This window comes from Ursus maritimus, unplaced genomic scaffold (assembly GCF_017311325.1).
Source record: "Ursus maritimus isolate PB19 unplaced genomic scaffold, ASM1731132v1 scaffold_18, whole genome shotgun sequence".
Classification (NCBI taxonomy): Eukaryota; Metazoa; Chordata; class Mammalia; order Carnivora; family Ursidae; genus Ursus; species Ursus maritimus.
In genome coordinates this window covers 57,660,510-57,685,000 of record NW_024424230.1, presented here as the reverse complement: position 1 = coordinate 57,685,000, position 24,491 = coordinate 57,660,510, and the positions used below count along the sequence as shown (strand labels likewise).

At 38.6% G+C, this 24,491-nt stretch overlaps 1 protein-coding gene across 1 annotated transcript in view; it reads left to right on the top strand.

The window, feature by feature from the left end:
* Window positions 1-24,491, top strand: part of PIEZO2 (piezo type mechanosensitive ion channel component 2) — a 441,880-nt gene that overhangs the window by 377,355 nt on the left and 40,034 nt on the right. Inside the window, exons 31-39 of the mRNA XM_040632733.1 lie at window positions 1,410-1,499; window positions 3,666-3,787; window positions 4,775-4,846; window positions 9,064-9,170; window positions 10,423-10,521; window positions 14,299-14,413; window positions 19,462-19,521; window positions 22,826-22,992; window positions 23,949-24,115. Coding sequence (XP_040488667.1) covers window positions 1,410-1,499; window positions 3,666-3,787; window positions 4,775-4,846; window positions 9,064-9,170; window positions 10,423-10,521; window positions 14,299-14,413; window positions 19,462-19,521; window positions 22,826-22,992; window positions 23,949-24,115 — 999 coding nt within the window. The remainder of the gene's footprint in view (window positions 1-1,409; window positions 1,500-3,665; window positions 3,788-4,774; window positions 4,847-9,063; window positions 9,171-10,422; window positions 10,522-14,298; window positions 14,414-19,461; window positions 19,522-22,825; window positions 22,993-23,948; window positions 24,116-24,491) is intronic.

The following is a 24,491-nucleotide window of genomic DNA, read 5'->3' as shown; positions in this document are numbered from 1 at the left end:
AGAAGAGCATGGTGCTTTAGGAGTCTGAGGAAGGTTGCTAGAAGTTCAGCAGACAGGATATACAAACACAAGACTGAAAACTGAGCATTAAAGGTAGTGACCTCAACACGTGGGGATCAGAACCCAATACCAGGGAGCTGAGGTTGAAGGGAAAGGCTTGGGGACAGTGGCTGTGAGATATTCATGCAGGGACAGTGATGGAGGCTATACATAGAAAACTGTGCAGTGGGCATGTTTTTTTTTTTCTAAGATTAGCAAGATGTGGGCCTGTTTGCATACTTCGGAGGAGGATTGGGTGGCAGTGGGAAGGCTGAGAATGCAGAAAGAGAGGAAGAAAAGACAGGATGGAGCCCCTCAGGCTGCAAGGGGTGGGAAGTGACCAAAGCTTAGGCAGGCTGCAGGTGAGGATGTCACCTCCCCCACTCTCACTGCAGGAAACAGTGTCCACGGGATGGGCAGGAGTAAACTGTTGCCTCATGACTTACGTTCTTTCCAGGAAGTGGGAGACTAGGTTATTTACTAGGAATGAAAAGCCTTTGACAGAATTCCAGATTTGAGAAAACTGTAAGGAGTTTTAAATAGCCACTACAGAGAAGACTTTCCAGGGCCTATGAGGGGTCAGCAGATAATGTGCCCCATGACACCTTTTCTGCACCTCTGACAACAGCCCAGCACAGGGTGGGCACGCCATTGGTTTCCTACCCACTTGGGATTTACCAAGCGGATATGACCAGATGTCAATGGACCAGAATTGAAGATATGAAAAGAGGTTGATGAAATATGACAAAGTGGGTCACGGGGACTCTACAGTTGGCTTGAAAGGTGAGAACAAACAGAAGGGAAGTGAAGGATAGGAAGAGAGAAGCAAAGAGGCAGGAATCTGAACATCCCAGGGAAGGAGCTTGAACTCTAACTTCGCATTTTTCCTTATGGAAGCCCAGCCCACTCCATACCTTTTCTGCTCGTTGAGTAGAAAACTAATCTGAACTCACTCCTCCTTGCCAATGGTCCCTCATGGAACAACTGTAATAAGGTCCGGTGAGCAATGCTTTGCTGAGATGTAAGGTTCTGTGAGACATGTTTGAAGGGGTGCATTCTTTTCAATGTCTTAGAAAACACAAACCATTTTTTGTTTGTTTGTTTGTTTGTTTGCTTGTTTGTTTGTTTGTTTTACTGACCTCCTGTGGTTGTGAGGAGCCCACTCCCTCCCAGGAGAGGCTGTGCCCTGTTCATCCACTGGAAAGGGGCTCCTACACAGGCTCTTGGGACTCCCACTACCAGCCAGGAGACTCTATCTGGTCAATGGCCCAAAAAGAAATGTTTTCTAACCCTTGGTAATCATTTTCAGGTGAAGGTAAATAACAAGGATAGAAATATTAATTTGTTCTCTACTTCCTATTTTTCTCTAGGGGTGCTGAACTTTTCCAGGCAACAATTGTAAAGGCTGTAAAGGCAAGAATTGAGGAAGAGAAAAAGTCAATGGATCAGCTCAAGAGGCAGTAAGGAAGTTTGATTTTTACTCTCCTTCTCCTTTCTTTGTAATTGTGGTTTGTCTGATCCTGTTCAGCTGGCTCTCACCTCCCAGGGAGCCTCAGTAGCTCCGAAAAACCCACTTGTGTTAAGGAGTTTCTGGGTATGTGCTCAGTATCAGGGCGGTGGCTTATGCTCACTGGACTGAAAATGGAAGTAGTTGAACAGAAAGAGAGCTGCAGTGTGGTGGAAAGCGAGCCATGTTGGACCAGATCAGTGTCAAGTCTTGGCTCAGCTGCTTACTCTTGGAACCGTGAGCAAGTCTTTCAGAGTCTCTGAATTTCAGCCCTCTGTTTTAAATTAGGGCTCACGGTTCTACCTGGGTTTTTATAAAGATTAAATGAGTTAATGAATGAGACAGGGTCTTTCCCAGTCCCATTCAGTTCGAGTAAATGTTCATTCTATCTGTGGATTAAGGGAATAAATACAGTCCTAGCTTTGGAAGGATCTCTAAAGATATTATAACAGTCTCCCTGGGAAGAAACTGATGAGTCATGACATTAGATGACTTAAAATCCACAACAGGCTAGAGGCAGTACTAGAAATACAACCCCCTGTTTCCCTGTATTCAGTTCAAGATCTTTTTTTCTACCACCATATTCTGGATAAATCAAGTAATGGACTGACTTTACTAGGAGATTTGAGAAATTCTTTTTTTCAAATTAGTTAATTTTTAAAATAGCTCTTAAAACAAATTTCCTTGGAGTGAAATTTTTAGCAGCAAATGTAACTTCTGAGGATTGGTACTACTTCATTGAGGGGCTGGATTTAAGAGTGAATGGCCACAGAATTCAAAACCTAGCTACTTTCTCCAGGAAAGCAGAGACTCCATCACCCCACCAGGAAAATCCCCCAAGTTTGCTAAGACTCGTTCATTCCATTCTGACCTCATTTCCCAGCTCTTTTCCCAATTCAAAAATGTTTGATCACATAAATTATACCATCCCATGGCATAGTTATATCCATAATCAAAGATATAAGGTATATGAACTGTTATATAAGCAGTTATCGTGTAACTGTTGCCATTGTTGTTTCTTTTTTTTAAATATTTTTTATTATATTATGTTAGTCACCATACAGTACATCCCTGGTTTTTGATGTAAAGTTCGATGATTCATTAGTTGTGTATAACACCCAGTGCACCATGCAGTACGTGCCCTCCTTACTCCCCATCACCAGCCTATCCCATTCCCCCACCCCCCTCCCCTCTGTAGTCATTGTTGTTTCTAGTTATCTACATCATGTCTAGAGAAGTAACAGATTTGGACCCACGTTTAGAGTGAGTTCCTACTTACCTGTTAGGGAAACCTGTTACTATCATTCACTTCACTGAATTTTTCCATTTGTTTAAGAACACATCTTCTTAGGTGATGGAAAGTCTGAATATAAAAGAATGAAGGTAATAATCATTGCAAAAGAGAAGCTAAAAATGTTGTTTAAGCTGCAGGAAGCAGAAATGGCACTTAGCTTAAAAATTTGAGCAAAATTTTAAGAAACCAAATTAAGAAATGGAACACTGCAGGAGGGCAGGTCTGGGAAGTAGAGTGCAGCATTGCAGTTTCTGAGTAGTTGGGCTTCCTGAATAAGAAGACAAAATAAAAGGCACTGGCTCAATAATTAAAGATGCAATAATACATTTTTCCAGAACTGATAAGAGATTAGATTTGAAATAGAGAAGAGTCATGTGGTCTAATAGAATACTCTTGAACATCTGGGGAACAACTTGCTTTTTACGAAACAGTTCTCACACTTGTACACCTTTTTATTGGATTCTCACAACTATATGAGCTAGACAGTTCCTATTTTTAAAAAATTGCAAAACCTGGGAGAATAAAGGACTTACATTTCATCATATACTGGGTTCAAAATGGCTATGGTACGAGGTGTAAGTAGACATAAAGTATTGTATATCAAACCTTAGCATAATTATGATCATATTAGTAAGACTAGCATCGATGCAGAGCAAAATAACATGGTTGTATATATACACACACATACAGACATCCCCAAGGAGATACTTGTTGCTGATTAAAAAAACCGTTCATAAATCTCATACATACAAGTTTAAACCCAAACTGACCATCTGATGACTGTGGGTGTGTTCTTGGCATTGCAGCTGCTATTTTATTTTACAGGATGGATCGCATCAAAGCCAGGCAACAGAAATACAAAAAGGGTAAGGAGAGGATGCTGAGCTTGACCCAGGAATCAGGGGAAGGCCAAGACATCCAAAAACTCTCTGGAGAAGATGATGAAAGTATGTCAAGACATTTCCCTCTTGTTCAAGTAACTTCAGTTGAATGATAGCATGATGATGGGTAGGGCTGTAATGGGATACACGTATCTGTTTCATAAAGGACATATTTAATGACTCCATGATTTTATGAGTATCTCCTCTTCAGCAAAACAATACAATCAAACAATAACCTAGCTTTTGTTTCACAGAGATGGGTTTCTGAAGAAGTGAGCATGAATTTGATATAATCTATTCCTTTAGGGAAGATATTTCAGATACACAGTCTTTGTTGTCTTTGATTTCTATAAATTTCATACAAAATGAATTATGTATGCATATTTTATGTGGCATCTGAATAATGGTAGTTAAGATAGCCTTCAATTAGTGTTTGTTCCAATGAAAGTGAAAATGAAATATATATTTATTATATCTGATTATGGATTTATTATATTTAATTAAGTTTAAAAGGTCTTCTTATAAATGTTTGCATGCTTTTCTATTGAAGGGAATGGAGAAATAATGCATGGTATTTTCCAGTGCATAGCATCTATTAATCACCAATAAATTTATATTTTTCCAACCATGCTTTAAAATAATCACAAGGAAATTTCTGGTTATCAGAATATATGCATTTTTACAAATTATTTGCCACTAAATTGTCTTACAAAATTTAGGTGATGCTTCTTTTCTGTTAATTCAATGGAGAATTCAGTGTGAGATGCCTTTTTGAGAGATAATCCCTTCTTTTGTATGTTGCTTTATATGCCCTGCAATACTAAAAGGAAAGTGAAAATGTGGCATAACGTTCATAGAACACTTAGTATTTGTCTTGTGAAATCAACTTGCTCATATGTGTAAACATTTCAGATTCAATATAGTTCCTTTCCCTGACCTCTGATGTACTTGTGCGACTTGTCTAGATTTTGACAATTGAGTTGTTAAAGCGTGGTTTTCAAAATTTGTTTTCTCACTTCCTAAGAATTAATATTTGGACATATTTTATTTTAGGAGAAGCAGACAAACAGAAAGCCAAGGGCAAAAAAAAGCAGTGGTGGCGGCCTTGGGTTGATCATGCTTCCAGTAGGTTTTCTTGATCCTCTTACAATTTCATCGATTCTAACCCTTATATCCTTGACCAGAATTCAGGCGTCCCTGTGACCTGTGTGTTTCATGCATGGTTTGATCCTTGTGACTTGATAGGGGGTCAGAGTGTAGGAAAATTATGATGTGAATGGGTCTCTGGGCCCCGGAGATGGGATCTTCCAGAGAAATCAGCTGGTTATCATGTTGGCTGAAGAAAGCCCAACATGTGGCTGACACTCCCAAGCACCATTTATGGGCTCAGAAAGGGAAGAAGAATTGCTACCATTTTATCTGATTCTGAGGTCTAGAGCTCTGCTGATATGTATTTGTTTTATGGCTGAAAACCCTTATTAAAAATGAGTTTTGGCTCCTCCTGGGATAATGATCATTCAGTTCAAAGCATTTGTGACCCTCTTTGTAAGGCACTAGGCATGGATGCCAATGAGTCTCTCCTCCCTTCATCCCCAGAGCTTTGATTTTATTTGCATGTAAGGTTGTTTGGCAATTTATCGAATATAAAGATGAGGATCACTTAAAATGCATTCACTTTCTCACTCTGCCTCTTCCCCAATTTCGAAAGGCTCTCAAATTACACTCCCAATCCAAAACCTAGCATGTGGCATGGCTGCAGAGCCAGCGGCAAACTCATCCATGACCAGTTAAGAGCAAAGGCAGACAACAGGTTTTGAAAAGCAGAGCTTCACAGTCCCAGAGAATTACTGTTTTCCTCCTGATCATAAAAAGGAATGAAGAATTACAGAACTCAGCGGCTGTTTTTGTTCTGCTTAGCATACGAAACATCGCTCACTATTGGCCATTGGATGGTCTTAGAATGGAGTGATCCATTTCGATCTGACCTTCCTTACACTTGTTAGACTATGGAATAAGTATTAGTTATTTTGCGCATTACTTATAATATCTTCAGGCTTTTATGCCTAGCTAATGTGATCAGACAGGAATTATCACAGAGGCCCACAACATTGCAAGATGGTGGGAGAGACTCTACTAACAGGATCTCCAGAATCACTAGAAAGTCAAATTGATCCAATTTTGCTGTGTCTAGTTCTTGGCATCACTGAGATATGGTATTGGTTTCTCTCACCCCAAATTATTTTTTTTTAATCAGCAAGCCAATTTCAGAAAGTATTGTACAAAATTTGCTCAGTGTACCAGGATGTAAGTAAATTTAATCCCAAATATTGAATTTCTAGCCTTATGGCAGAAAAAAAATCCATGAGTTTTAAAAAGTTTTATTTCCTTTGCTCCTGAGTCAAAAGACAAAGATTCAGGTTGAAATTCTGTGTGACTCTTTAATTTATTGTTCATTGGCCATGTCCGTCACGCTAATAACAGTCCAATAATGCAGTGCACTATAAGCCTATTTCTATCAAGTCACAAGTAAACTGTGCCTTTCTGTTTTTAAAGGGCCCTTTGCTAGTTTAGACAGACCTATCCATTTCAAAATTGTGTCATATTGAATGTTTTCTCTTTCACCTGGGTTCAATTCCCATTGCAATCATAGTTGTGGTTCTGTTTCTCAATTTAAACATTGCATTTTGGAAGGAATTGGATATGGTCTTTGATAATCATCTTACAAGTTGGTAATAATTTAAAGAACTTCTTATGAAAGTTATTAACTTTAGTTTTCTGATTCATTTCACCCTCATTATATCAAATTCTTAAAGACTGGTATTAAATTAAACGTGCCTTGTTTCAACACCTCTTGGTGCAATAATGCAGGAATGTGTGTAATTCATAGTTTGGAATCCGATTCTGACCGTGGTGTTAAAATTTTTAGGCAAAATATGTTTCCTTTTACAAGCTTGTGAGGAAAGGAAAAGAATGTATAAGTGGATTATTTTTTAGACCATGATGAGTTCTGACATTTATCTTTAAGCCTGAAAGCACTTTATTGAAAGCCCTTATTTTGATCTCTAGAGTCACTGGGCTTTTAAATAGATATTTCATGCAAGTGCGGAGAATGAGAATATGTGTAGTTGAAATACCTGTGTAAGTCTGTTGATGATACAATAATGTTGCTATGTTGTTCATACTACTGGCAAGCAGTCAAGAGCTTAGCATAGTTTGCAGGTGGCAAACCTTCCATTTCCATACCTATGTGCACACATACGATCGCATTATTGCTGTTCAATGATACCTTCCATTCGAGGATAGTATGTCTCTGTGCCAATTCAGTACTGTCTAAAGCAATGGCAAGCCTCGCTTCATTATTAATTATCTGAAATCGAGGTCCAGCTTTCTGGGGATACAGGCGGTAGGATTTTAAAGGTTATTTCCACACTCAGTGCAGCAATGACATCAATATCCCTGATATGTTCATGGACACGGGTTGCAGGCAGGATCTCTCTCTGAACTAACAAATGTATATGCAAGAGCTTCTCTACTTCTTACTAGCAGCTAGCAATAAAGAAAACATTCTCTGTGGTTTTCCAACTTTTACTTCAATAACATTTTACAAAAGAATAGGACACTTTCCTAAACATTTCCTGCTTTTTAAAATGTGTTAATTCTACTTCTCACATACAAATTCATAATTTTTTAAATGATCAAATCAGTGTTGGGAGTGCTTGAGATGAACACTTGTTTGAGCTCCCTGTGTCCACATGAGTAAAAGTCATAGAAGGTATGATTGAATACAATTTAAGCTATTGTTGATTTTAGAGCCTATAATGAGGGTAAAATGTTCAATCTTGTAATACTCTGTTCTTACCAAATGACCATGTGACATAGAGTCTATGTAACTTTCCTGCAAATGTCTGAGCTTCCATGAAGGCATTACTTTAATGGTCTTCCCCACTGTCAAATGTAATGCTGTAACTTTGGTTTGTTCTTGCTTATTCTTACTTATGTTGTATTGCATTTATTCCCTTGGGCCTGGACCCAGTATTCTGGGCCTGGTTCTTTCTTCAAAATAAAAGTAACGAATTACAGTGCTTCTGTTCAAGGATATAAGGCCCAATTCATTCACTCTGCATCTTCATGGATGGAGGCTTCAGACACATCTGAAATCATGGGCAAAATTATTTACCTTTTGACCATGTTTAGTGATATTCAAGCAACTAATTCTAAACAAGCCAAGGTTTTCCATTACCTTACAAATACGAATCCAAAAGAAACCGAAGACATCATGTGATGTCATCCAAAAGACACCTCAGCATTTAAAAACTTGAATATAACTTGAAAATATTCATATTTTTTCCTGCAATGATGGTACAGTTCTTGTAGCATCAGAAATGTATATGCTGGGTCTCTTTTCCCTGATAAGCTTAAAATAATGCTCAAACCAATAAAGATTGGATTCTCAAATTTCTTTAAGTCTCTGGACATTTCCGCTTTCTCTGCTCCTAACTTTTAGCACAGCAGTATGTTCTTGCAGGGAAAATATCAGGCAAGACAAGGGCAATCCGTACTGTTTGTGCTTTGTGTCTTATGATGACCAGAAGCCCAACAGTGCTAAACCATATGGACCCTGTCTGCCCTGCCTCGGTCTGTCCCATGCTACGTGTAGAAACAGCCAGAGTGCGGTGGTGGTGTTTTTGTGGTTGTATTCTTTTTTTCATGTTACCTGCCCATTTCCTCCTCATGGCAATGTGTTTGTTGTTGTTGGTCTTGCCATATATGTCACGTCCCTGTGTCACATGTGGAGGAGCCAGGTCTGCACAGTAGAAAGTGAAGTGGAAGTTGGTGATGCTGATTCTTGGTCCTCAATCATCCTGATTGGCATTTCTATCACACACTTGACCCCTTCAGACAACACCAAGTCCTTCACTTCACTTTGGCCTCGTCTAAAGGACCCAAATTGCTGAATTGTCTGAATTGTGAAACCCTTAACAGTTTTCCATCCATTATGTCGGCCATCTTGGTAACAAAACTGATTGCTGCCAAGTTGATCTGATGCATCTGTGTAAAACTGACAATGAAGAAGAAAGAAACTATCAGATGAACCCAGTAGTGGCCGGTTTTCTTACCTGGTGTAGACAAGGCCTCATGCTCTGTAGACCCAACCATGCCAACACCATGTAGGGTTAGCCCAGAATGAGTTCTCTTCATCTCTTGTCTTTTCCTCCCTACCAACATCTCTTCCTGTGATCTTTTGTGAACAGTTTGTGTATCTTTGGGGGGTATTTCATTAATAAGCCCTTAATGATCTTATATCTCTTTCAAGAAATAAGTAAATATTTTGTTTTGCTTAGTGGTCAGGAGTGGAGATTATTATTTGTTTGAAACGGATAGTGAAGAGGAGGAAGAGGAAGAATTAAAAAAGGAAGATGAAGAACTTCCAAGAAGGTCAGCTTTCCAGGTAATTATGGGGTTGGGAAAACCAGGTCCTCTGTTAGTTGAAGAGCTTTTCTTTCTGACAGACCTTGATTGCAGGCCTAGACTTCTGCCACATTGTTCATGTGTGTCATAGCTTCCAGAAGCTTATTCCTCATTAAACTGTAATGCCGCTTGCTCTCAGCATCAGTATAGTTACTGCAAGAACACTGTTCCCACCAGGTCTTCATTCACTTGCATCAAAAAAAACCTTCTGATGCTATAAACAAAAAATAAAGCTTCCTGGGATGAACTTTATTTTTCTGTTACAAGTAGGGGTGAAGAAGACTTCTCTGGCATCACTTTGGATAGCTTGAGGGGACTTATATTTTGATATGTGAAGTAGTTGATCATAAATTAAAGCACTTGGTTTATTTTGAAACAAATGGTCATTTAATGGTACTTCAAATTTTGAAAATCCATTTCATTTGTGTTGCCAAGGGTTTGAGAATTGATTGAAATCCTGAAAATAGCTAGCACAGTTCTGATTTTTTCAGCTAAATTACCTTTCCTTTTCAGAACCTGCCAGATCATTCTTAGTTATATAGCCCACCAGCCCAGTATGGTGTATCCAGGGAATGTCTAATCAATGCTTGTTAAAGATGAGAACTGGTCAGTAGAGTTACATATGGGGTGAAAGCTTGGTATATATTTCTTTTATGAAGGAGTCACATGTTAGGACTATTATTTCTCAGTTATTATACTCCAAGACACAGAGTGATATCCATCAAGCCACATGATGTGTCCATGAAAAGGTCACTGTTACTTTGCTGGCCAGGTCTTCTCAAGCTGGAGGGTGACATCTGCCCCTGTATTCCCAATGAAATTAAAGAACTAAATTATTTGTGGGACACCTTGCTCTGATGCTTCCTCACTGGCCCCATCGCTACCTGAGTGTGTTTCTTGAAGACAGTGTCTGTGTGCGTGTGTGTGGCTGGCTTGTCAAATACTAATGACTTGTTTATTTTTATTCTAACGAGTTTTCTTATAACCATCACTCCCCCACTCAGCAAAGGAGAAGACATGATCATCCTCGCCATGTTTATGGGTTACATGCAGTGACTATTTTCCTTATTCCTAACCTATAAGCAGAGCACATTTTATTCTAGCTTCAGTGATTGGCACGTTTTAACCTAGTTGATGTTATTGTAGAGACGAACTCATACCGACATCATATATTAAATTATTAGTCATTGGTGTTTTTCTACTAATCACTCTTGCTTTGTCCTTCTTTGTAGAGAGCTATTGGGAAGTTTGCGTCGGCCATTTTAGCCTTGCCAAAGTCTGTCATTAAACTTCCCAAAACTATTCTTCAGTATTTAATCAGAGCTGCAAAGGTATTTGATGTTTCACTGATGTGTGGTGTGTGACCCTTTGCTCCGCGGAACTTTAGACAAGCGGATCCCTGTTGCCCTACATCTGCATTTTCCCTGTTCTATAGATCGTACAATGGAGGAACTATACGAACTTAAAGTAGTAGGCAAACCTTTCCAAGGAGAGTTTTGAGAAGCCAAATTTCCTATTATTTGATTCTTGTTCTTCAGATCACACCAGAGCCTGTCGAAACATAGAGAGAGAAAATGCAGATAAACGTCTACTCTGTCCTTCTTGTAGTTTTGCCTAAGTCACATCTCATTTTAAAAGGGTCACATCTGGTTGCATGCATCAGTCATGATGTATAAAATGTGTGATAATTGTTCTCAGAAAGCTGGTAAAATTACAAACGAGTTGATAAAAGACTCATTTTGCTCCATCTCTTTGTTGGCTTCCCTTTCAAGTCTCCATCTTCCCTGAATTGGATATCGTCTACCATTCACTCTTCTGACTTTAGTTCAACCCCTCCTGAGGCTGTGCTGCTGGGTAAAGGCTGTGTAGGTTCTCACTCCAACATCACCCCAGAGAGTGTGGAATAAACTGTGAGAAAGCTACTTGTCAATTCATCTAATGCACAGCAGAAATTATCCAGCTACCTATGCTGTAGTACTCATTACTGAAAATCATAAATAATGAATTACTATTCGTGTACTTTATAGAAAGTTGGTTCTGTTGGTGTAATCTGGGGCAGGCACTTAAACTCTTCGGTCTTTATACTCATGTCTTAAGCAGATGTTTGGATAGTGAGGGAGACCAGCACTTCTCCCATTTCACCTGGAATCTTATTTAAATGCAGGTTATGTAAATTAAGCAGGTCCTGCCTAAGGCACTTAGAATTCTGAATATTTCTTGAGCACCCAGAGGAAAGACAGCTGCTGGTCCATCTTGAGTAGGGGGTCTAAACTACTAGGTTCCTCCCATTTTAAAAATTTTAAATGATTGTTAGTTTAATATTCAATGTGTTCACTTCTTTAGGATTCTTTTTTTCCCTTTTATGACACCCATATAACTCTCTCCACTCATATTCAAGAATTTATATGAAATATTGAAACATAATTATTCTCCATCTTACTTTAAAAAATAAAAACAGGAACACCTGCGTGGCTCAGTTGGTTAAGCCTCTGACTCTTGACTTTGGCTCAGGCTCAGGTCGTGATCTCAGGGTTGTGAGATCAAGTCCCATGTTGGGCTCCACACTGGGCATGGAGCCTGCTTATGATTCTCTCTCTCCCTCTCCCCTTCCGTCCCCCAGCTCCCTTTCTTAAAAAAAAAAAATATATATATATATATATATATGATAAAAACAAAAACAAACAAAAAACCTTATTATAGACAACATAAAATCCTGGGTCACACATGAATTAAAGGACAGTTTATTAAATTTTACCAATTTCAGTGAAAAATCTCCATCCACTTCAGTAAGGGTCTCTCCTGTTTTAAAAATTAAATGCTTTTTGCATCGTACATTTTCAGTAAAAGGAACCTCATTTCCCCCAACATATATGATAAAACTTAAGATAAAATCACACGATCAGACTTAAGATATAACTGAAGATGAAGTTAATAAATAAATAAATACATACATAAAATTTAAGATAAACTATCTTATCTTAATACAGACTAGTAGTGGCAATTTGAAGAAACTAAAGGTCATTTATGGACATTTTCATGTAATTTTTTCTACTTGGTTAGTGGTGTGTGTGTCCCATGAACTTGGATGGTAGTTATAGCTACACTGTGAGAATTGAGAGGTTCCAGTAAGAAACTTCTATTTCTTGTCTCAGTAAGAATTGGTATCTTTCCTCCTACTTTGTTATCATAATTTCCTGAAACAGCCAGACTGACCCTCTATCAAACATTCCTGGCCCTATACAGGGTTTGTAGTTCCAAACATCAACATTAAGATAATTTACCTATGAATAGGGACTCCTCATAAGATTTTCTCCCCGACTCTTGTTTCCCCTTATTTGAATTGTGTAAATTCTCATCTCAGTGAGAAACCACTGATGGGCTTAATCATTTAGGGATCATAGGTAGCACCAGGAATTTCCTTGATAATGGCACTCAGCCATCTTCAAGAGTTCTGCAATTCTGTCCTAAATGCCCCTTCTCTCTCTCCTTCTCACCCTCCTTCCCCATTTTCCTCCAGAACAAAAGAATTCCTCCAACTTATACACCTAATGCATTCACAGATCCTGAGTTACTTTTTTATTTTCTATTTTGAGGATTTTGGCTTTATCTAAAACCAATATTGTCATAACCCTTTCTTTAAAGGAATTGTCATCACATGTTGCTCTAAAACCTGAAAATTTCTTGCATTTAGCAGTTCAGATTTTTGTAAAAGAATCAATATTTTGCTGAAACAAGTTTGCTTATTAATGTGCTAAACCTCAAAGCCATTCTTTTTGGTAGGTGGCAGGTTTAATAAGCAAGGGAATTTACATACGTGGCAACGATATTCTTGATGGAGTTCCCAGTTAGCATGCTCAGTACACATCTATCGTAAATTCTTTCATTTCGTCCTTCTTCCAGAGTCAGTTCATCTTCTCATTTTTCAAAAAACATTTTTGGCATAAAATAGGATTATTTTTTGCCTCTGGGTTTATTTTTCAGAAATAATACAGATGTTCCATTAGTGCTAATTCCCCATAGATTCAGATTTCTACGAGTGAGAAAAAAGGAATGTTCCTCCTTAGTCACCTACGACCTTTACATTTCCATACATTGAAAAGTTGGATCCCCCCCTTTTTTTTTACTGACATCATCATGCCAGTGGTTTGCTTACACTGTGTTTTTCAAAGATTTCAGAAATCTGAAAATAATGCAGAACACAGTGAAAGTGTCTGGGTTTACAAAGTGCCCCCACAAAATGTTCCTTTAACTTTACCATCGTAATAGAAAACCCAGCTTCCCTGAGACCCAGGCGTGTTTGTGGGTGCATGAGGGGCATGCCTGCTTGGCTTCATGATTACAGATGGCTGACTTTGTGTATCAGGGCTTTCTTTTGGTTCCTCTGCATGACTTGGGAGACTGTTGGTGGGTGGGCTGTGGAAAGTTGCTCTATGCTGGTTATCGGTTTTATTATATTAACATAACCATTTTCAGGTCTTGAAAAAAAATGACCAAAGGCAACCAAAAGCACCACAGTTTTCCTTCCATGACATTCTGGAATAACTCCTTAACCTTAATATCACATTATTTTTTCCTCTCCAATAACTAATCAATCTACAAAACCCTTTCTCAAGTTGTTGGTCATAGCTGTTTTTCACAAGGGAGAGTATCAAATGTGCAAAACTATTTTTCCAAAGTAAATGCATAAAGGACATTTTGTTTTTGACTCAAAGTTTATTTGCAAGGGGAGAAAACTACTCCAGGGACACTTAGCAAAGTGCCCAGCTTATTCCTATTCTATGTCCTACAAAAGATTCAGTAACTCTCGCAAGTGGTGGTGGTACAAGGGGACGTGGGAGTAATGGTGGTTACCCAAAGTATCTCATGATTGTGATACCAAATGAAATATGTTCCTCCAACATCTGTTTTCATATTTTATTTCATGATAATGGAAATAGCACAGGTCAACTCACAATACTGAGGGACATGGGAGCAGGAGATCTAGCTTGTGCTGGGAGAAAAAAAAATATATATATATATATCCAAAGTCAGAAAGTTTGGTGTTGGTCCCTTCTCTTTTCATTCAAATTATTAAAAAGCCAGAAAATAATTGAACTTTCCCCCTTCAGTTTGTTTACCAAGCCTGGATCACTGACCCTAAAACAGCACTCCGACAGAGACGCAAAGAGAAAAAAAGGTCTGCAAGAGAAGAACAGAAGAGAAGGAGAAAAGGCTCTGGAGAGGGTAAGTGTTGTGTGAAGGCAGAGTCCACCCAGCAGTCTCTGTTCTTGTGGCCCTGAGCTACCAAAGGAAACTACAAAGGACAGACGCTTTTGGAGGAACATCATTCTCATATTCTAAGGAGTATGCAGAGTTCTACTTGTCCATCATTGCTCATGTCTGACCCTTGGAATAAGTAAAAACATGAATTTAAATTAAGATACATTTTATAAAATGAGAAGAGAGAGGAGCAAAATAAATCCAAAGAAGGTAGAAGGAAAAAATTAATTTTTTAAGCAGATGTTAAGTCACAGAAAAGAAATACAAGACAAGGTCAATCATTAAGTGAAAAGCTGTTCTTTGAAGAAAATAGTAAGATGGATAAACTTTTGGAAATCTGATTAAGAAGAAAAGGAAAAATGCACTTAAACAGTATCAGGAGCCAAAAATGGAGCATAACTACCAATGCCATATTCAACATTACATTTGAAAACATACAATAGGAACACATTTCTGAAGACAGGAAAAATTCCAAGCTACAACTGTACAGCAAAAGCAAAGTGAAAGTGGGGCACTGAGAAAAAATATTTTCATTATATGTAATCAGACTAAAGATTAGTATTCTGGATATACTAAGAACTCCTAAAGAGCAGTAAAGAAAAGTTCAACCCAATGGACGAATAGATATGAAAAACACTGCACAGATTAGGAAACAGAAGTGGGTAAAAGAAGCCCAGCTTCACTACTAATACAAGAAACACGACCAGCCGTTTGACATACTGTTTTCCTTGTTTGTTTGTTTCTTTACCTATCAGATTGGCAAAAACCCAAACATTTGTTAATATCGCTGTTTGGAGCTAGGGGGAAGATAAGTGTTTGTATGAGTTACAGCCCATACAACACTATAAATGGTGTAGTGGAGTAGTCCGTCCACTTTGAAGAGCGATACGTTGATATCTAAAAAAAATGTTATTTGTACATATCCTACTACAGACCAGTCCCACTTCTAGATGTGTGGCTTAACCTGAAATGATATTTGCACATGTGCACAAGGACCCATGTCTAAGAATATTTATCAAACTTTATTTGTTAATAACAAAAACTTGGAATTCTATTCTGTAGTTTAAAAAATGAGATGGATTACAGTGGATCCTAGAACAATGTGGGGGTTGGGCACTGACCGCCACACAGTCAAAAATCCTGTATAACTTTTGACTCCCCAAAAACTTAACTACTAAAAGGCTTTTGTTGACCAGAAGCCTTACCAATAACATAAATAGTCGATTACTACGTATTTTGTATGTTATATGTATTATATACTGTATTCTAACAATAAAGTAATTAGAGAAAAAATGCTATCAAGAAAATCATAAGGAAGACATAATATATTTGCAGAACTGCACTGTATTTATAAAAAATAACCAGCATTATAAGTGGGCCTGCACAGTTTAAACCTGTGTTGCTCCAGACTCAAGTGTACTTTAAACTTGACATCTTCTTAAATGAAAAGTATTATGTTTCAAATGGCACGCACATTATAAAACCATTTATGAAATAACGGAAGTGAACGTTACTCAAGACAGTATTTTGCATTTTTAATGGACACATATAATAGTGTATAAATGCAAGAGAAAGATCAGGAAGAATACTTAGCAATTAATAACAGTGGTTACTTCTGGGAGAAGAGTAGGGGAGGAGTCTCTTCTGTGGAGAGACTGAGATTAAGTGATATGATTTTAGGGAACTTTAGGCTTATCTGTTATCTTTTGATTCTTTACAAAGAAAATATACATAGACTTTCTTGCCAAATTAAAAATGTCTTCAAAAATCAAAGGAAAGGAAGCATAATTACTAATGGAATTCTAACTACAAACTCTCTCTCCGCTTTGACCATTCTGCTCCCTGCTACCTCCTGGTAGCCTTAATTTTATTTTACTTTACTGGGTTAAAAGACAAAATGAACCATGAGAGACTATGGACTCTGGGAAACAAACTGAGGGCGTCAGAGGGGAGGGGGGTGGGGGAATGGGATAGGCTGGTGATGAGTATTAAGGAGGGCACGTATTGCATGGTGCACTGGGTGTTATATGCAAGTAATGAATCATGGAACTTTACATCAAAAACTAGGGGTGTACTGTATGGTGACTAACATAATATAATAAAAAATATTAATAAAAATAAATAAAACATAAATAAAAGACAAAATGAAGACACGGCCAGTGTAACAAGTCAAACAGTTAAGAGGTAGATGTGATAATCTGCCATAGGAACCCATCCCCACAGGTGCCAAGTCCTCACCATGTGCGGTGCTAATTTCCACTCCTTACTGGTGTGTGTACGTAAATGTGTGCAGGCAAATTTTCCTTTGCTTATTTTCAAAAACGAGTTCATGCTATACAGATCACTCTGATATGTTCACTAGCAATGTGTCATGAACATTTCTCCAATTAAGTATTTATAAAACTATATCATCTTTTTTTAATGGCTGCAAAATCGTCTACAAGATGGATATGCATAATTTATTCAACTATCCCATCACTAATGGACATTAAGTTTGCTTCCAAATTTTTGCCACAATGAATAATGCTATCATAGATATCCTCACACAAAAATGCATACAGTCATACATACATGTGTGTGTGTGTATCTTTAAATGCAAAACAAAAATTCAGGAAGAACACAGACTTTCCACAGAAGAGATTATAAAAAAATGGGATTTCTGAGTAAGGGGATGTGATTTTCTTTACTTTAATATATATTTTCCGAAAAGGTTTTAGAAATTTACACTCCTACATGTAAACTACATGTAGCCATTTTGCTATAGCCTTATCCTACAGAATGTTGTTATTTTTTTATAATTGTTTATCTTTCGCAGGGATGACAAATGGCTTTTATTTTCATTTGAATTTACCTAACTAATGAGACTGAGCATTTTTTTTATTTCATATTTTCATGGTATTCTGTACTTCCAAATCTGAGGTTTAAACGTTTTTATCATTTTCCATAATATCATTCTATTGAGTTGTTTGTCCTTATTGATTTAGGGAATATTTATATATTATGGATATTATCCTTTTCTCATGTGTTACAAGTATTTTTTCCCCATCCAGTGCTTATCTTTTGATTTAGTTTTTGGTAGTTCAGGTTATCTAAACAATTTTTAATTTTTTCTGATGTCAAAGAGGTTTTGATTTCTTTTTGCAGTTTCAGCCTTTCCGTGTTGTGTAAGAAAGTCTTCCCCTGGATATTTATGCAAATGTTTCCCTTTATGTCCTCCCAGTTTTAGTTACATTTTGAATTTTTATTATTCTGTGATGTAGAGATCTAACATGTTTACTTTTACATAGATAGGCATTAATGCTCTCCCTGTTTATTAAATTATTCTCCCTTTTTCTAGTGAATTTGAATGCTACTTTTGTCCATATTCAGCTACCATTTATTCTTTGGTCTATTTCTGGACTCTGGACTCTGATCCATTATCCTACTGTCTAGCTCCAGGCCAATGTCATCTATTTTTGAGTTCAGTAGCTATCAAGTTAGTTTTAATACTTAGTGTTGCAAATTACCCCTCACTATCCCCTTCTTTCCCCCCAAATTCATATTTGCTATCCTCCGACATCTGTTCTTAGGAAATTTTCTGATGAGCTCTAAAAATGTGTTTTTAGTCATCCTGTAAATATCTCATTATTCTGTTTAATGAAGATAATTTCATGTGCAAATGTTTACCTTCAGATCAAAAACAACAACAATTAAAAGGTATTGGGACAAAAATAGATGTTTATTTTTTCCTTTAATAAATATTTATTTAGGCCCTTCTTCTTTGGTAGAAGGGCTCGTCCCTTCCAGATTCCTTCCAGACAGATGAAGTGCGTCGATTCAGCCCTTCTGAAGTGCCAGGTGCTATTATAAGTGCTTTGTAGGCTGTAACTCATTTGATCCTTACAACGGTCCAGGACATTTTATTGTCCCTGCCCTACAGATGAGGAAATGAAATACCAGAGAGTAAAAGAAGTGGCCTAAGGTCACACAGCCATCCAGATGGGTCTGGAATTCATACAGACATCCTGACTCCAAACCTTTCTATCTTGACAAATGGGGAACACAAGTATAGGGGGAAAAAATCCCTAATGATGTGGAAACTGCAGAGTTCCATTTAAAAATAAGCATAGATAAAATAGTGTGAGACCAGAAGAAGAAAGGAGGACTTATAGCCAAGAGTATAAAGAAACGAAGTACTTCATAAAGAAGTGCTCTAATAGAGCCTGACCTTCTGGCAAAAGAAAGCAAACTGTATATGAAAGGTAAAGAGCAGGTCAGCTTAGTTGGTAAAGACTAGATGTGATGGAAAACAGCATGGTAGGAAATAAGTTTGGAAAGGTTAACTGAAGTCAGTTCATGAAGGGTCTTAGTACTACCAGTACTACAGGGCCCAGTGATAGCTGGATTTTTTAGATAAATAACAATTAATGTGTTAGCTTAAGTATAATGTGGACATGTGGTATGGGACGTAAACTAAAAAAAATGTGTTGTTTTTCTTAAATTCAGATTTAACTGGGTGTCCCATATTTCCATTTGCTAGATCTGATATCCTTAGCCTGAAATAAGAGACTAAAAAATAAAATGGGGCCCTACAATGTCATACTACTGGGTGACACACTAAAATACGTAACATGACCTCAAGGTATTCAAAATTAAAATGTCATGGTATGTATCAGGAGTGAATGTTTTAAGTTTCACAGGCCATAAGTGGTTCTCTTTGTTAAAATCTGAATTTCGTATCATTTTCACATGCCAAAATATTGCTCTGAACTCACAGGCCATTTAACAATAGGAAGCTGGCAGGATTTAGCCAGTGGGTTATACTTCACTCATACCCAGTTACACGTGATTCTTACTCTGGAGTAAAGAGAATCTGAGAGCTATGAATTCTTACAACTCTTCTCCAATAACTCTTTAATAAGGCAGAATATTCTAGATTTAATTACAAAATTCCTTTTAGTCCAGAAGAGTAGTGTTGACACTTGATTTACCCTAAAAGGATCTAACTCCTGTTTACTGATCACACCGGGCAGGTCCTGTGGAGTGGGAAGACCGAGAGGAGGAACCAGTCAAAAAGAAATCTGATGGACCAGGTAACCAAGCAAAGACAAATATGAGCTGGGGGAAATTTGAAAATGTTACTTTCCCAGAAGGTATGTCATGGAAGGCTGCCTAAAAATAATTCATCAAATACTGTTTCTGGACTTTGGCCAAATAATCAGTGTCCCTTGAAATCTCATCTCTAGTGAAATTTCCAAGTGACTCCTTAAAGTAGATCTGACCCTTACACTGTTGGATTAAATGTTGGATCAGAGTCAGTTTGTAAATTATCTTACCCAAATACCTGTGAAAGGGGATTTGGGGGAGCAAATTATAAATGTCCCATGGAAGCCACCAAAAGAAAAGCACAAAAAAATACTGGCAATTAATTTTAAAGGACATAGAAAGAAGGAGTTTAGTGAGAGAAGTACAGTGGGGGAAATGAGAGGTACTCTAGAAGCTTAGGTCAAAGTCCTCACTGGACGAAGGGCACACCTGTTCCCAGTGAGTTTGCTCAGGACTCTAGGGCTACTAAGTGACAGAGTCAGGGACCGAATCCATGTCTTCTAACTCCGCTCAGTCATGGTGTCATTTGGGCTTCACATAGGTGTGACTGGGAGGAAGATTTCTCCATGAAGGAAAAAAAAAAAGGCAAAACAAAGCTTCCACATGAAATGAACTCAGATGCCTTTCTAATTCCATAAACATGCCATTTCCACACTGTCACAGGGTTGGAATCCCTGTGTGCATTATTTATCAGCAGGTACTTCCAACAATGCCATCTGCTGGCCCAAAATGAGACTTCCCCAAGGCTGTCTAACACCGTCGTTGGCACAATTTTTAAACCTGAACCCCATTTCCGGAGTATTTGACTCACACATATGGGGAGCCAGATGTTCTCTTACTGCTGCACAGCCACATACAATAACAGTAGTTAACCCTTTAGATCACACATCTCTGCTGGGTGCTTTTCCAAGAGCTTTAGGCATCTTCACTGTTTACCTCAAAAACCCTCTCCCTCATTTTACAGATAAGAAACTGAGGCAGAGAAATATTAGCTAACTTTTCCAAGTCTACACAACCACTAAGGGGTAGAGTTGGGATTTGAACCCAAAAAAGTCTAAATCCAGGGTGGGTACCCTTCACCACTGTGCCTTACTGCCTCTCTGGCTAAGAAATAAATAAAAATTAAAAGTGCAGTTTCTCATGTTAGTTTGTGATCGCTCGACTTAAGAAACTGTGCGTTATTCATGTCTCCAGCACAGCAATTTAATCTTACCATCAGGACCACGCTCTGCAAAACTGTGAAATAATCGTATGTATCATCACAACTTCAGGCAATCATTTTGAACATGAGAAAAAAAATAAATTGTCCAAAATGTGACATGCTGCTAAAGTTTATTAATAGGTGTAACCCCCAAGTCCTTCAGTCTCCAGGGCTCAGACTTTCTTTTTATGTCTACACAATGCAGCCAGAGATTCCATCCAAAGCACTGTGGAAAATATGTACCTTCCTCAGATTAAACCCAAAACAGGTTGGGGGGAGGGGCAAGAGCAATATAGGTGCCCCAGGCCACCTCTGGCTCAGAATGGGTCTTCTGTGAAATCTGCAGGACCTCCCTCTGTTCAGCTTCATGTAGCAGCTCTTCCCTTCCTGGGCTTCTTTGCTCAACAGAAGATACTCTCATTTCCTTACTTTCTGAAGTACGCCTCATGGAAGACTGTTAGGTGTGACAGCATTTTACAGAAGCTTTGGGGGAGAGCAGGGGTGGGGGGCAGTGATGGCAGAGGCAGGCTACAACTTCAAAGGGAAAGCCAGTGATCATATTCGTACCTCAGTGGGTCTCTCCCCAGCTGGTGCCTCTGGGGCCTGGCTCATTAGATCATTCCCGCTTTCTTCCCCAGGTACCAGCTGGCAACTCCAAGATTCCCGTTCCTTCAGTAGGTAGAACTGTTCAACTCTTCTTTGTCTCTACCTTGCCCACCTGGACTCTGTCCTGAGGCCACACCGTCCATAGATAAACTTCCCTTCGATGCTTCTCCTTTTGAAAAGAGCAAACCTTTCCCTGGGAGAAATTCTGCCTTCCTCGTAGGCAACCCAATTCACAAATCACTTTTTTCCCCCTATTATAAAGTTAAATTCAGAGTCAGACTGTGCTTCTTTTGATTGGGGGAAGATTGAGGAATAACAGTTGTTTTTCTTGGTGGTGGTAGTGGTGCTGGTGTTTTAGGGTTTTGTTAATAAATGCTAAGGCAGCTTTTAATTCATTGTGGTGTTCACTAGGCATTCACTTTACTGCAGTCAATGTTTGAAATCGCTAATAAGACAAAATTTTTTAAATGGCAAATTAAAGATATCACAGGGATCAAAATTTGGTGGCATGGCTTGAAGGGTTCCTTGTTGAGAAACCATTGGTTTACAGGAATGGAGGAGTAAGACAGTTAAGGTGCCATCTTCCCTCTTTTATTTTGATTCTGACCTAAAATAAGTTAGGTCACGGCTATGGAACGTCCTCTAACCTTAACAATGGTCAGGGAGCTGTGGAATTCCCTGAGGGCACAAGAGAGCACGTGTGCTGCACCCAGATGATGTCCAGTTATGATGGCAATCTGAGCTGAGCTTACCATGCTGGGCAGTTCTATCAGTCTCCCCACATGGCAGCTGTAGGCAGTGAAGACAAGCCAAGTACACCAGGATTCCACAGCATCTGTTGGTTTGCACAGGATCAATCCCATGTGCAGAATTCTGTCATTGGCACAGCTCAGTAGAATGAAATAGGAATAAAGAAGATAATTCAGTAGTATCAATATGCTCCTAGTATACATACTGAGCTCTTTATGCAATAGCTGGAAGGTGATTTAACTGAAATGCAGCTGCAGTACCAAGCATCAAAAGTCTTACTGAATCAATAGAATTGTTTCCAACAATAATCATTACTTAAGAAAAGAAGTTTATAGAAAAAACATTAAAGGACCCAGTTTCCTGAACAGATACTGTGTTTCTATCCCCGTGTCAATAAGAGAAATATCTTTGAGTGCAATCTCTACTTTTTATCAAACCTGTTATCTGTACATGGACTTATTCTGACTGATGTTTTGACCACAGGATAAAAATTCTATCCCAGTTTGGTTTTGATACCGACAGTGCATGTGTAGAAAGACCTACCCATAACTTCCTATACTGCCTGTCCTCCTCCACGCCCCCCATCATGCGGAGTGTCTTGGGCGTCACTCCGTATTAGATATGCAGGTCTGAAACCAGGTCTGCCTTTGGTAAAACATCGCTGTGCTACCCAACAGCAAAATGGCCGATGGCATTTTGCTCCTTTGAAATCTTGTTGCTTTTCTTCTTCCTAGATAATATCATCAAGAGGATATTTAATATTTTGAAATTCACCTGGGTTCTGTTTCTGGCAACAGTGGATAGTTTCACGACTTGGCTTAACTCCATTTCAAGGGAACATATTGATATATCTACAGTTCTGAGAATTGAAAGATGCATGCTGACCAGAGAAATTAAAAAGGTAACACTGTTGGTACAACTCTTTTTGCTTCTTCCCACATTATAAAGATTTTAAAAGTCAGTGTCCAGAGCTCCAAATAGGATAATACAAAATCTACGGTCTGTCTTTCAGACAGTGTTTACATAACCCCTCTGTTTTTCTGTATATTTAAATCTGTTCCATACTCAGAATTAAAATAATCAGACACTACATGCACACACGCGCCCACACGCGCACACACAGTCCTGGGACAGCGGCCAGTTTATTCATTCTGTTCCCTCCCCTCCCCCGTGTGCAGGTGCACAGACTCTGCTGTCACATGAAGGATTATGTTGTTTAGTCTGGGAAGTTTGATCTGAAACTTTTCTGAGGAAAAATTAAAATATATGCAGAGCAACAAAATATAGTCATATACAGTTTATAGATACTATTTGAACCTCATAGTCTGTTTCTGAAAAAGTTAGTATCTATCACCTAGCCAAATTATCTACATATAACAAAGGATTTGATTTTTTAAGTTTTTATCTTATTTTACTGATATATAATTGACCTATAACATATTAATTTCAGATGTACAATATAATGATTCCATATTTGTATATATCGCAAGACGATCACAGTCTACTTAACATCCATTACCACACGTTGTTTCCATTTTTTTTTCTTGTGATGGAACTAATAAGTTCTAGTCATATGCAGTACAGTCACCATGCTGCCCATGAAAACCCCGGGACTTATGTATTTTATAACTGGAGGTTTGTGCCTTTTGACTATCTTTACCCATAACCAAGAAGGGATTTCTTCTGAGCCTTACCCAGTGATCTTGGGAGCCGTTAATGCAATGAGTTAACAGCAGTCCCCACCTTGACTAGCTGTTTTAATCTTTGCGCAAGGTGGGAGTGCGGACTGGGAGGTATTGAGAGATGCCAGGTGGCTGCACAGGCGAGTAAGAACTCTGGCGATGTCTCCCCCTGCAGGGCAATGTTCCCACTCGGGAGAGCATCCACATGTACTACCAGAACCACATCATGAACCTTTCCAGAGAGTCTGGACTGGACACCATTGACGAGCGTCCTGGCGCTGCTTCCGGTGCACAGACAGCCCACAGGATGGATAGCTTAGATTCACATGACAGTATCTCCAGGTACTTCACGTTCTAAACAATGGGCTTGCTTTTGCCGAAGGTAAAAGAGCTGGGCTTCAGCAATATGGGAAATGAATGTGTGAGGTGAAAGTTAATCAAAAACGTACATGGATCCCCACCCCCCTTGGGCGACCTCCCTGTGTGCAATAAAGCGAAAGGAATACTGTCCTCCCTTCAATCAGGCCAGATAAAATCAGGTATCAGTAATAGGCTATCAGAGGGGAACCTGGGTGGCTCAGTCAGTGAAGCTTCTGACTCTCGATCTTACCAGGAGTCTCCATCTCAGGGATGTGAGTTTGAGCCCCCTATCAGGCTCCACACCCAGTATGGAGCCTATTTTAAAAAAAATAGACCATATTAGAAATACCAGTATGAC